The sequence below is a fragment of the Anabas testudineus genome, chromosome 19, assembly GCF_900324465.2.
Source record: "Anabas testudineus chromosome 19, fAnaTes1.2, whole genome shotgun sequence".
In the NCBI taxonomy this organism is placed as follows: Eukaryota; Metazoa; Chordata; class Actinopteri; order Anabantiformes; family Anabantidae; genus Anabas; species Anabas testudineus.
Genome location: NC_046628.1, coordinates 12,708,608 through 12,721,532, shown reverse-complemented (window position 1 = coordinate 12,721,532; position 12,925 = coordinate 12,708,608). Strand labels below are relative to the sequence as shown.

Below are 12,925 nucleotides of genomic sequence, written 5' to 3'. Positions count from 1 at the left end.
CTGCAGGGACACAAAGCAAACCACACACTCGATGAGCAACAATCCTCAGCTGACACTCGCATTTTAATGGACAACAAAAGAAAAACAAAGGGACGACTGTGTTTGTAAATGCATGCATTACTATAGTCACGCAAAATGTTTCCTGCCTTAGTTTGCTTATACACACAAAGAGGTTATTTAAACGTTAATGTATTTTTCTCCGCAGAAACACATTGAATAATAAAACCATTACAAGTAATGATCACTTAACAAGACTGGAATAGTTGGATCCTGGTAAACAACAAAACAATTAACCCTCTGTTTTCTGGTACCTGCAGTGAACCACTATAGGTCCAGAGAAGGCTGGATTCACCGCCTTGACCTTTTTGAGGAACTTGAGCATGCCGATGGGGGAGAAGGGAACGCCAAAATCTGGCCAGCTGGTGAAGTGGAGCTGGGTCACCAACCGGGTGGTTTTGGCAACATCGGTGGATTGCTATGTGCAGAAACACAGTGTCAACAGCAACTGTTAGCTACTGTTAAGGATAGCAGACATGATCTGGCTCCAGGGCAAGGCTTTGATACAGCTAACTATTATCAAATTTGCAGCAGCACTTATTTACTGACGTAGCTATACCACAGAGCAGTTTCCTTTCCCTTCCAAAGACTATGCAGAAGTTTAAAGCTACTAACAGTGTAGAAGTTTCTGGTTTACTATTACGAAAAAGGAAATGCATCATACAACACGGCAAGTCTCTGTAATCTTCTATGAATTTCTATTAATCAATATAACAAAACAAACAGTTCTTGAAACTTACATATTGTACACAGAACTTGCGAATGGTGTAGTCCACCAGGACAGTGAAATCTTCTACAGCCACCCTCACATTCCCATAGGTCCAACAGCCCTGATCTGGCCAGTACTGGAAACATTTGTCCTGTGGAGACAAGACAACCATGATGTAAACAGATATGTAAAAGAAAAGCACTCAATGAAAGACTTTGCTGGGTGATTATGATACTGCCTTAGAGAATGTATTGCACATGATGAGGCCATTGATTGAACCTTTCCACATACTGATTTGAATCTTCAGCAATTCTTTTGTGTGTTTTTTTTTTTAAGCCTTTGTCCTGTTCTGCTTTTTAGTGAACTCTAGCTGTTATTGTTTACAATGAAAACTTTGCAAAAAGGACAGATTACAAGCGTAAAACTAATATTCCATGGTCACTACTGACCCTAACGAGTGTAATCTATTTGAAGCACATTTCTTCATAAATCTTTTATTGTGAAGCTCCAGAGATCTGACTTTTCACTTCTTCCCCTTCACAGGAAAGTTGGAGCAGAGACTTGGCTGTAGAAGAAACCCTGGAGCTCACAGGAATTCATCATTATATTCAGGGACACTTAAGCTGGGCAGTTGAGACACATTCAAGAAATAAACAAAGCTGAAAAGCACTTACCTCTTTTCTTTCTTTGAGATTTGTAAGCATGACAACAGTTGCTACTTTCTGCTCCCATATCATCCTCCAGAAATCTGCTACAGTGTCTTCTTTTGGTCCTTTGTGGGAACAATAGGATTACATGATTTATTTCAACATTCACAAATGAAGCATAGACATATTTCCCAAATGCAGTGTAGCTTACCTTGTGCTGCTATGAATTTGTTTTTTTCAGTGTAACCCTGTTAAAAAATATATATATATTATTAAAGCTGTAGCACATCTATTATTTATAGTGCTGCTTAATTAATCTAATCACAGTCACGATGTCAATTGTAAAACCACAAATGTAATGTGCCTGTACCATGCTGCTAATAAAGAGATGACCAGTAAATCTGTGTTCAGGCAGCGTGTATGGTGGTAAGCTAACAAAACATAATTACAGATGTGTTTAAGTGTCGCACCATGCAAGTCCGCATGGAGTTGGAAAGAAAACCACGGACTTCGTAAAGAGCTACTTTGCAAGAGACATGGTGCACATGTACATCATTAACAAAGAACATTGGAAGGAGGTAACAGCTGCTTCTATGTTTGAGTTGGGGAAATACAAATTTTAAAAGAGTAATTATAAAATAACTTTTTAAATCATTTAATAATCTGTGTACTTTCATTACCCAAACAGGTAGACTATTATCACAATAACAAGTGGCAGTCGTTTCCAGTATGACTGACCAAACTGTGCAGCTGTAATCACTAATAAACTTTCACAATTCAACTTATAAGACCACTGACGATCATTTTAGTCAAGAGCTCACAGAGCAGAACGTTCACAGCTAATTACTGTTTGAGTGTTTGTTATGTTGATACAGCTAGTGTTGAAATTTGCACTTTAACGGTAATGATAATCAGATTTGTGACAAAAAGATGAAACTTAAAACATAACTCACATTAATGTAAGAAGCATTCACATAGTCTGAAGAGGGATTTCCATCCAGCTGAGTCAACACCACTCTGGAATGATCATCTGTTGGAGAAAATACAGTTGGAAAGAGTTGAGTGTTACAGTGGAAAAACAGCACACAGTGTCTGTGACTTCTATATGCATAAACATTAATGTTGTGCACATACGTGCAACCAAGTTAAACAATAGCGTGACATTTGGGAAATATGATTATTTGCTTGTGTGCAGACATGTCTGCTTGGTAAATGAAGCTGTAGCCAACAGCTTAGCTTGTTATAAAGCCTGGAAAGCTGGGGAAACAACTATCCTGTGTGTTCAAACTTAAAAATCCCATAACAGTAACTTCCTGGAATCACTGCTGCTCACCTGCTTTTAGCCAAGAAATATTCCAGCTCATAAAAAAAAAGAAGCTCAAATGACAAACTGTTGTTTTACACTTCGTGTCAGTTTTATGCTTGTATGATACCATTTCCCCCAGGTTTCTACAATATATGCTGAGCAAACCATTGCTGCTTTCAACCAAACATTTCCTATACACCCTCTATCAGCACCCAAACTGACGTTTCCCAAGATTTTTAACTATTTGACAATTAACAGTGAGTTGTTAATGAGACAGAGATAAGCGATAGGAAATGGAAGAGGGAAGTTTGAATGCTGAGGTGTGTCATTGTGAAGGAATACGTTAGTTGCTAGGCAGAATCGATGCTATCTAGAAGAAAAGGCATATGAAGACACAAAAGCATGTGCACACGCATACAGGAAGCTGTGAGGTCTCTGCATGAGTCAAATGAAAACCTATTTCCTATAGAACAGAAAGTACACTCACAGGGAAGGATGTTGGGGTATCGGTTCTTCTCTTTGTTGTCCTCCTTGTTGGCCTCTTCGTACGTCCCTTGGGCATTACCTCCTGGTAAGGACTGCAAAGTGAAATGAAATCAACAGTGTTGATTTTCAGCAGCACACTACTAATGGATTGTGTTGCTGCATGTACGTTTTAGTAGAATCACTTCCTCTGTTACCTAGAGTGCACAACACTAACAGTTCTCAATTAAATGTAGAGAACTTCAAGTTCCTCTGTCTCTACTGAGAAAATATGTGTATACTTTCATGTGTGACATGAATAATGAATCACTCTTTATATCGACTCACATCCCCAATCATAGGCACAAATAGCTACAAGGGTATTTTTTATGTGTCATGTAGTTTGCCTTAAATACTCACATGCACAGTAAGTCATGGTGTAAAACCTCAGAGCTCTAATTTTAGATTTTTTTAGGTGTTTTTGTTATTACAACGGAAGGACAAAGACACGAGAGGAGACAGGCGTAACACACTATTATTGTGTGTTTTCTAAAGAAAAGACTGCTCTTCACACTTCGTAGATACAAAGTTAACAGTAATGACACTTCGTCATAGACCACACAATTCAAGCCAATATTTGAGTAATGCTATAAATGACGGAGTATGCACACGACCCAACCCAGATGCCTGATGGGAATATTGCTTTTAGCACTTTAGTACTGAAAACAGAACACTTAAAGATGAGGAACAGAGGAGGGGGCTTACATTGTACTCCTCCCTGAAGAGCTTGCCATCATCAGCTGAGCGGAGCCTGTACTCCTCCTCGAGGTGGTCCACTGGGATGGGGAGGTAGGTCTTAGAGGCTGAAGGGGATCTCGGCAGAAGAACCACGGTCTGTTGCTCTGTGGGGAAAACAGACAGTCAGTAGGGTTTAATCAGCCCTGCTGGACTAATAAAGTTTAATTTGATTGTGGATTATTTGACTACAAGAAGGAAAATTACTGATTTAACTTTGCAAATCATCTCAGAGTTTCACAACTCTCCAATTTAATTATATTGCTGTTGTAAATGAGCAGGCCAAAGAAACAGGATCGATTTAATTAAAACAGTGCTCCCAACCTTTTTGTCAAGTGCTTTTAAAACAACACCCACCAAATACATGCATTTGAGTTCATTTCCAACTGAACTGTATTTTAATAAGATGATATTGAGAAGATATTTTATATAATAACAGCAAAACTATTATATTAAAGTAGATATTGTGACACTATTGTCACAATATCCAATCTATTAACACAACGTCCAGTACAAAATTTTTTTTGTCATGTTTCATTCAGACATTAATATTATAATATACAACAATATTTATCATTATTCAAGTCATAATTTCTATTTTACTTTTAGCATACAGTACCCTGCGGGGAGCTGAACCCACTGGAATACAAGTGCCTCTGGTTGGGAATCACTGAATTAGACAATTAGCTCATCTACTCACTACTTCTATGTCTCACATTATCAAGAAAACTATCACTAACAAATTTCGAATATTACAACATATTGCACGTGTTTGCCAGTTGAATTAAAAAAATACATGAAGATGCACAATTATTTAGTGAACAAAACAAAACATCAGGTGTTAGTGAACCAAAGGAGCCCAGAGAAAAGTCACTTCCATCACCCAGTAAGCATCTTTTCAATTAAAACCTCTCCTAAACACCCAACTAAACATTTTGTTAGCGATCGCAATTTGGGAAATGTAGGTTACACAAAAATCACTGAGAAAGTGTTAGTAACATAAAGTCCTGATACCGCCACCCTGTATACCTGACCTGGTGGTACAGTGGTGTATAATGACTCAGTACTGTATCCAAACTCTAAAACACAACACATACCAAATCACATACAGCGCACACACATTTGGAATCAGAGAATCAGTCATTCGAACAGCATCTGGTTCATTTTGACACAATGCACCTTGGACTTGTGAGTTAAAAATATCAACACAGGTAGGACGTCACTTTTAGTAAGTCCGTTTTAGGAGGTACGTATTATTTCTTTATAATGAAGTGTTGCTGCACGGTAAGAATTCTTTCAGGGTTTTTTGAACAAAGTTAAAATTAAAACATAATAAATACTGCCGTGTTCTCCCAGTTTGTGTGCTTTGTTCTACAATTACAGGCATAAGCAGCTCAGCTAATATCTGTGAATCTGCCCATAAAGGTTTGTAGCAGCTACTTGAGGCTGTATAATAACTACAGTAGGATGACACAGTATGTCACTTTTTAAAGAACACTTCAATACATGTTTGTTCCTGTGAAGTCCACAAGTTGCTCACATGTTTCACACATTGGCTCTTAATAAAAAATATGTAGCTGACAGTTCAGTGACAACTACTCCCTCCTTTAAATGAGTAATAGGGTATAATAATTTGACATGCAGTGTCAAAAAACTATAGAACAGTGACAACGGTGTAGTTCATATACTAACCACAGGAAGTCTAACAACCACACAGCAGAGGTGGGACTATCTGCACATAGTTACAAACATCACTTTTATGTATTCTCTTACACCTCTCATGTGCCTTTACCTTTCTTTTTCTCTTGTTTCTGTCCCTCTTTATTGTTCTCACAAATTTTATTTTGGCCAACAGCAAACAACAGCTCTTAAAGTCAAAGTCTACAACCAGTCTGTCTGTTTATGTCAATATTTAATTAATTACAATATTACCTTGTTCGTCCAGGATGCCATTTGGTATCTTCTTGTCAACTGTTGTGACGATTGGTTTTTTCTGGCCTTTTAACCTGGAAAGAAATATAGATTTAAGATCACAACATTAGATAAAGTTGTGGTAAAATAAGATTAAGATTAGGACTAAACTTTTCCACTCAAAGGATCTAGTTTACAGTGAACAAAAATTATATATAGACCCATCCTACCATCTGAAGCTTGAGAAGTTATTCTTTCTCATTAGCTGATGTCTTAGTAAGACAGAAGTCCAGTCTGAATTTATTAAAGATGTTTAGTAAAGATGTTAAATGCTCTCTCGTGTTGCCTCCTTATGTCCACCGTCACAGGCTGTTCGCTTCTTACTAAGCATGAGAGGGAGTCAGCTAGCAGCACTTCCTGACTGGGCTCCACCTCAGTAACTTAAAGAGGAAGTGTTACACTGAGCTCTGCCCCCGAGCCTGGCTCACAGCCAGTCGGTGGCGGGGGGGGATTGCAGTGGGTGAGTTTTTTGCAGGGTGGGAATTTTTACCTTAGGAAGTACCAGGCTAGCAGTCCAATGATGACCAGCAGCAGCAGGGATACGACCAACACGGTGGGGAGGATGTGGGGGCTGCTGGGACTTTCTGTGAAAGAAGGAGAGGCAGACCAAGGCCATTGATATATTTTGCATATATTTGGGGCAAATTCACATTCCTAAGCCATGTGTATATCACACATACTGACAGAACAAAACAGCAACGCACCTCCCATGTTCCCTTCTGGCAACCAGCCTGATTTAATAACTGGCTTAAGCAGTATTTTATCTACAGAGATAAGTATCAGACCATTTCATCCTGTCAGTATGTCTAACAGTAAATGAGAGCCTGTAAGTAGAGACCCAGCCAAGAGTCACAGCCACACAGCCAGCTATTAGGTGTGTTTATACAGACGCACAATAAGCCGTAAATTAATGTCCAGGGTTGCTGAAGTTCATTGTGATCCGGTAATAACATGGCTGTAGAAACGGCTGCATGTGCTGCAAACCATACATAATAATCATGTCTTAGGTAGAAGTGATGACTGCAGTGATTCGTAATGGCATTTTGTTGTTTGTTTGTTTCAGTGTTACTCAGTCTCACACGAGGTGCCATACTCTTGTTATTGTTCTTACCTGGTGTTGATTGGCTGTTAGTGACGGTGGAATTGGGCGCTACTGTGGTTGCCACCCAAAACAGAAGTGGGATCATTGTGACTGCAGAAAAACAAGACGGATATTAAATTTAGTGCTGGACATGCCTCCAAAGTTAAGAGTCATGAGAACAACGCTGGTTGGATAGTATCACCATTCAGGGAACACAAAAGCTTTTGAGAGATGTGAGGCGAATTTCTTTATTCATAATTGTCGCTTTCAGGAATGTGCTCATCGGTGCAAAGTTCATGGAGACACAATGGAACAACACACTCATATCCTGGTCATTCATTTTGGAGCCCTGTCATAAAGCTCCCAGTGTAATTCCTAACACGTCCATATGATGGCGCAATAGTCCTGTTTTTGAAAAGTCAGGCTGCACATGATAACAGCCTTTCTCAGCACCCATTGAGAAAATCATGCACAGATATCATCCATTTTTAAATGGATCTCTACATGTGTATCAAAAGTAAAAAGAATATTATCAGAAAAAGAACAGAGAGCTCGAACAAATACCTTCTACAGCTGATGACAACAGCTGATGTCCTTTATTTCTGTGGTTTTATGGTACGATTTCCAAAATTTAGGGCCTTAATGCGCTGTTTCATGGGTCCCACATACAACACGCAACACGTCCATCACTTTATAAAGACGTGTTTAATCCAAGCTGGGCAGAAAAAGGCTAACACCAACAACCTCATGCTCTGCTTTTTGCCTCCATCACCCCTCTCCTTTGATAATATTACCCCAACACAAATGCTCATTCACATGCACACAAAAGACATGCTGAAGGCAAACAGGCTGACATCTTAATCACCGGGAGCTCCATCCACAGCGCCTATACACAGCGATATCCAGGAGTCTCAGCTGAATGAGTGATCACTCACATGAATGCAAAGGAGGGAGGAAGACGACACATCTCGACAGACCAATTCTTGTATTTGTGCATTCAGAATTGCTCTCACGCCACACTGATTTAAGCACGTCTTTTCTTTTTAAAGCAACCCATTAAAGCCAATAAGCCTCCGAGATGTAGATGCAGTGTTAAAGGTGTGTGTTTTATTTTCTTCATTTTCACTAACACACTCTCAAAGTTGGAATCTCACCAAAGCGCACCTGCACAGAGCTCTTCTCAACCCATAATGAAGCAAAGTGTTCTTTGTCTCCCCAAGGCTGCAGGTGTGTGTGTGTGTGTGTGTGTGTGTGTGTGTGTGTGTGTGTGTGTGTGTGTGGTGCTTTGCAGCTGCAGTGAAAAGAAGCCCAGGCCAAGTGCATAGTCAATGAAGACACTGTGTGTTCAAGCCTCCACGTTGTGCCGCAGTGTCCTGTAATGTGTCCAGGCAGGACACCAGAGGAATGTGGAGGCAGCAGAGCAGAGACACTGACTGCAGCAGGGAGAAAGGGAGCAGAAGGTCCAGGTCAATAATATTTCCTAGAGCAATTAATAAACCCTGACATGTCAAGCCCCCACCCCATGGGGAAGACTCATGAGAGAATTCTAATGAGAGAGGATAGGAGGAGCTCTCCAACCCTTCTCTAGCTCTCCTCCTCCTTTATGGCCCCTCTTTAAGTCTCTCTCTGCAAATGTCAGTAGATGAGGGGGAGAATATTGAGCCGAGTTAATACAGCCTGTGAATCCTTAGGGTAGGACTCTGAGGTCTTTGTGATGTGGAAATTTACTCATGGTGCCATTTGGGATGTTACACTACACAAGCTTCATTGAATTCTATGTATTCTTTGCCCGTTTGTTTGTTTGTGTGTGTGTGTCTGATGGCTCAACAGGGACACCCTGGAGAATGCTCACAGTTAGCCCTAAGGTTCGGTCTTGTGGTAAAGTGTTGCCGCTTGCTTTAAGTGTTCTCCAGCTCCTGACTTCCTCTTCATCACCTTAGGAGATAATACCCTGTCACATTTTAGCCTCCAGCCCGTGAATGGTTCAACTATTCCAGGGGGACCACGGGCTTTTCATCCGCTAGCTTTTCCCACCTTGTCACTGCAGTGGTTTCCAGTCTGACCTCTTCAGCAGCCTGACCTCCTTCTCCTTCCCTCTGCCTTTGTTTAGGCAGAGGGAATATAACCATAACCATAAATAAGACGTCTTTGTATTCCTCTATATTTTCTATTACCCTCTCTATTTCTCCCCACTCAATATAAACCAGCTAAAACCTCTATTCTCAAATTAGACTTTTAATGTTAGTCATCGTACGCTCGGGTCAGACTCTGGGCAAACAGCTATCATCACATTGTGTGTGCACTCTTATCTGTGTATTGTCCTTTCTCCATTTAGCACTCCGCAGCTAGTCACCAACCATCAGCCATAATGAAAATAGGTCATGGGAGATGTCAGCTTGGGGGAAGTTCTGAGGCGTCCTTATTTTCTGATAGAAGACATTTGCAAGTAGCCTTGGGGAAGGGTATTGTCTTGGCCAGCAAGTTATTTCAGTGGTATGTGTGTCCTGAGTTACCCAGGCAAAGAGTTAGCTCTGTCTCATGGTGGCTCTGTGTACTGGGCCACAGAATCTGAAGCCTCAGCTGCTTTGACAATAGAAAGGCAGAGAATGAAAATCATCCTCAACTTAAAGTAGTGCTCACTGAGTGAAGATAAAAAACATCATCACTACATCACAAAATAAAAAAGATATTAAATTATTATAAAAGGAACATCAACTGGAAGAGGCTGCGATGAAAGCCTGGAAAAGCATCACAAAAGAAGAACGTAGTTATTTCAAACAAAGGATTTGCAATTAAATATTAAGTCTTATTGACGTTAATGCATTTTAAGTCTATCTGTTCCAATACTTTTGCTCACATAAAAAATGGGTGGGTTCAAACATAAGGTGCCATCTTCTAAGTTGTGTATTGGATCCTGATGTAAACACCTAGAATTGAAAGCTGAAATGTTGATCTTTTATCTCATAATTATCTTTCCATGTAAAATCCAAATGTTTTCCTCACAGTCACATTACCAGCTTCATCTGAGTTCATTAAAACTCTTCATACTTCACTATAGAATAAAAGATTAGAATCAGACTGATAAATCAACCACATAGGCATATTTAACAATATCTCTAACAACTTTAAACTATTCCCATTAACCTCCTGAAGTCCTAATGTGATATTATGAAACCTCTTTCAACTATCCACCCAGCCTTATTTCTGCTTACATACTGTCTATAACAACATCTCAGCAACTTCAAGACCTCCAGCACCTGGTTTCCACTCACAGCTCTGTCTCATCTGATTACAACCTGCCCCGTCTGAATACCTGCATACCTCAAAGCACGCCTCGAAGCACACAAACCAAAATGTGGAGACACACAAACAAATATTAGCATGTCACATCACACAGACAGACATGCAACAGGGAATACAAGCAGGCCAGTACAAGGCTTCCTTTCCTACTCAAGACTCCTTCTGTGCATACAAGGCACTGCGGGGTTTTTGACTTATGAGGAATCGTGTAATTTATATTCCCAAACCATAAAGCTAGTAAATGTCTTTCCCTGACAGTGTCTTGTTTTGGAGGATGAGCTATCCCTCTCTGTGGACTTGTGTTTTGTTGCTCTGTCATTCTGTCAGCTTGGATTTAAAAAACAAAACAAAACAAACAAAAAAACTAAACAAAACAGACGTGACATAATGATGCCCCTGCAGCTCTCAACCCATTGTCTCACTAATTAGTCCCAGATACCTAACTATCTGAATGAACTAGCTTGTTATATATAGAAGATACGACAGACAAAACGTCTATCTTTGACAGGAAACATGGTCTTCCTTGGCGTAGTTGTCTTCGCAGAGACAGAGCGCTGTCAGTTCCACTGAATGTGGTTTCTCTGGGCACAGAGTCTCTCTGTCTCTTCAAATACATCAGCTGTGGAATTCAGAAAATGGGAGGTGGGTGTAAGGGCAAAGTGACAGGGTAAACGGGCAGAACGTACACGGTGTCCGCTGAGCAAGAAGCTGACAGATTGTTCTTAAGGTTCTTTAAAACTGAAACCTGGAGGATAATGATGAGTAAAGAGTACAATCTGTTTTTGGGGGACAAAGGTGATGACTCTTCTCTAATATCAGTCTGCAGGGCTCCAGGTACAGGTATACCCAATAAAGTATGATTATTATAGAGTAATTATGAATTACACAATGCACAATTATAAATATTATTACTATGCAGCTATACTAGAAAGGCTAAACAAAGATATTGATAGAATTTATATATTGGTGATCATGTATAAATTTTACTGAAGTGAAACTACTGTATCAATCTTTTTTCGTGTGATGCCCAATTAACTTGCACCTTTAGTTGTGGCATATAACGCTTCAGCATGCTCGTTTTAATAACGGGCTCAATTTAAAACCTGAGCATGTGACTTCTTCATTGCTGAGCAAAACAGAGAAGTTTTATTAATAGAGCAAAGCTGCACGAGCTATAGCACATGAGTCATGTTGTGGCTGGATGCTATATTTTCTTTGTTACTGTATCTAGAGTAACAGAGGCAAACAAATTTGTTGTAATGTTTGGTAACCAAGATTCAAAAGGTATAAAAAGAGGGGCGTAAAGGGTGTGTGCGTGTTTCCCTTGCGTGCTGACACTGTGTCCGTTGGCTTCAGCATACTAGAGGCTTAGAAATGTATTTAATGTGGTTTGTAATATTTGACACAGCAAATCTTCAACCTCAACCTCTAATGCATTAGTTTTGACCAGTATCTTATTAGTTAACAATAATCACAGAGTAGTTTTATATTTGTCCATTTTGACCAGAACACTGCGGGAAGTTTAATATGTGCATGCCGTCTGTTTGAGTAGACCATCGTCATATCGCTGCATATCCACCTCTGTGCTCTCTGCGTTTGGGGAGCTGCACTGTGTCAATGTTGAACAGGTTAGCTATTTAAAGGAAAGTGCAACACAGGTAAAGTCTTCACTGTCTGAAATCAAGCTACGCTGTTTCTGATCACAGAAATATACAAGCGCTTCTCATGCAATGTAAGCTAGTTGGACAAGGAGTGTTGGTCTCTCTAAACGCTATCAAGCATTCTTCCTGATTCTGTAGATAACATCCACAATCTAAATTTAGACCGGGCGACAGTGCAGTTCATGCACGCAGTTTTAATATTTAAAATGAAATTGCAGCAGCCATTTTCTTTGGTTTGTAGCACGCCATTCATTATAACTTTTTTCACCACTGTGAAAAACAGATGTGTATACCATTATTTCTCTGTGTTCCCATGGTAACCTAAGCAGAAGTACATGAGTTTTATGTAAGAAAAAAAAAAAAAACATACTCATTAAAATTCTCATAACTTGATATGAGTCTAGGCTTTTATGCGAGTTAACAATTCCTCAAGTACAGTGACGTTTGGTAAAAAAGAAAAGGCAGAAGAGTACAATAGAGTAGGATGTAAAACTAAAAAAAAACTAATAATAACTGGTATTTGGCAAAGTTTATGTCCTTTATGTTAATTGTATGGACATTAATACAATACATCCAACATGCTTGACAAATGGATTAAGTAAAAATGATGATTAGAACTAGCACTGTCCTATTTTGTTACATGATTTAACTCGTTTACTTCAGCTAATGCTGCTTATTAGTGTGCATATGCAATTTAGTTTAGGCAGTAGGTGGTGCTATTTAAAAGGGAGGCTTGTTAAGTTGAGCAAGAAACAAAGCTTGGAAGCTTTATTAGAAATACAAATGCTTTGTAACTTTGTTCAGGTTAAGATGTATTATTACTTCTACTACATGGAATTTGCCCTAAATTCAGGCTACAGTACAAAAAGCCCAAACACACAGACACACCGGGACAATTCAGTACAGTTATTCTGTATGTTTTATGTTCTCTCAGGG

At 39.5% G+C, this 12,925-nt stretch overlaps 1 protein-coding gene across 4 annotated transcripts in view; it reads right to left on the bottom strand.

Moving 5' to 3' along the window:
* The window catches only part of ptprea (protein tyrosine phosphatase receptor type Ea), a 43,888-nt gene that overhangs the window by 4,585 nt on the left and 26,378 nt on the right, over nt 1–12,925 (bottom strand). The window contains exons 3-13 of one of the 4 annotated variants that reach the window (XM_026351733.1): nt 7,059–7,139; nt 6,438–6,531; nt 5,909–5,982; nt 5,011–5,055; nt 3,947–4,083; nt 3,207–3,297; nt 2,367–2,443; nt 1,625–1,661; nt 1,441–1,538; nt 798–917; nt 312–475 (exon numbers count right to left, since the gene is read on the bottom strand). In XM_026351733.1, the coding sequence (XP_026207518.1) occupies nt 312–475; nt 798–917; nt 1,441–1,538; nt 1,625–1,661; nt 2,367–2,443; nt 3,207–3,297; nt 3,947–4,083; nt 5,011–5,055; nt 5,909–5,982; nt 6,438–6,531; nt 7,059–7,134 (1,013 nt within the window). In that variant the 5' untranslated portion in view covers nt 7,135–7,139. Of the gene's footprint in view, nt 1–311; nt 476–797; nt 918–1,440; nt 1,539–1,624; nt 1,662–2,366; nt 2,444–3,206; nt 3,298–3,946; nt 4,084–5,010; nt 5,056–5,908; nt 5,983–6,117; nt 6,276–6,437; nt 6,532–7,058; nt 7,140–12,925 lie in introns of those variants that run through there. The other 3 variants (XM_026351734.1, XM_026351735.1, XM_026351736.1) reach the window with 3 other exon arrangements.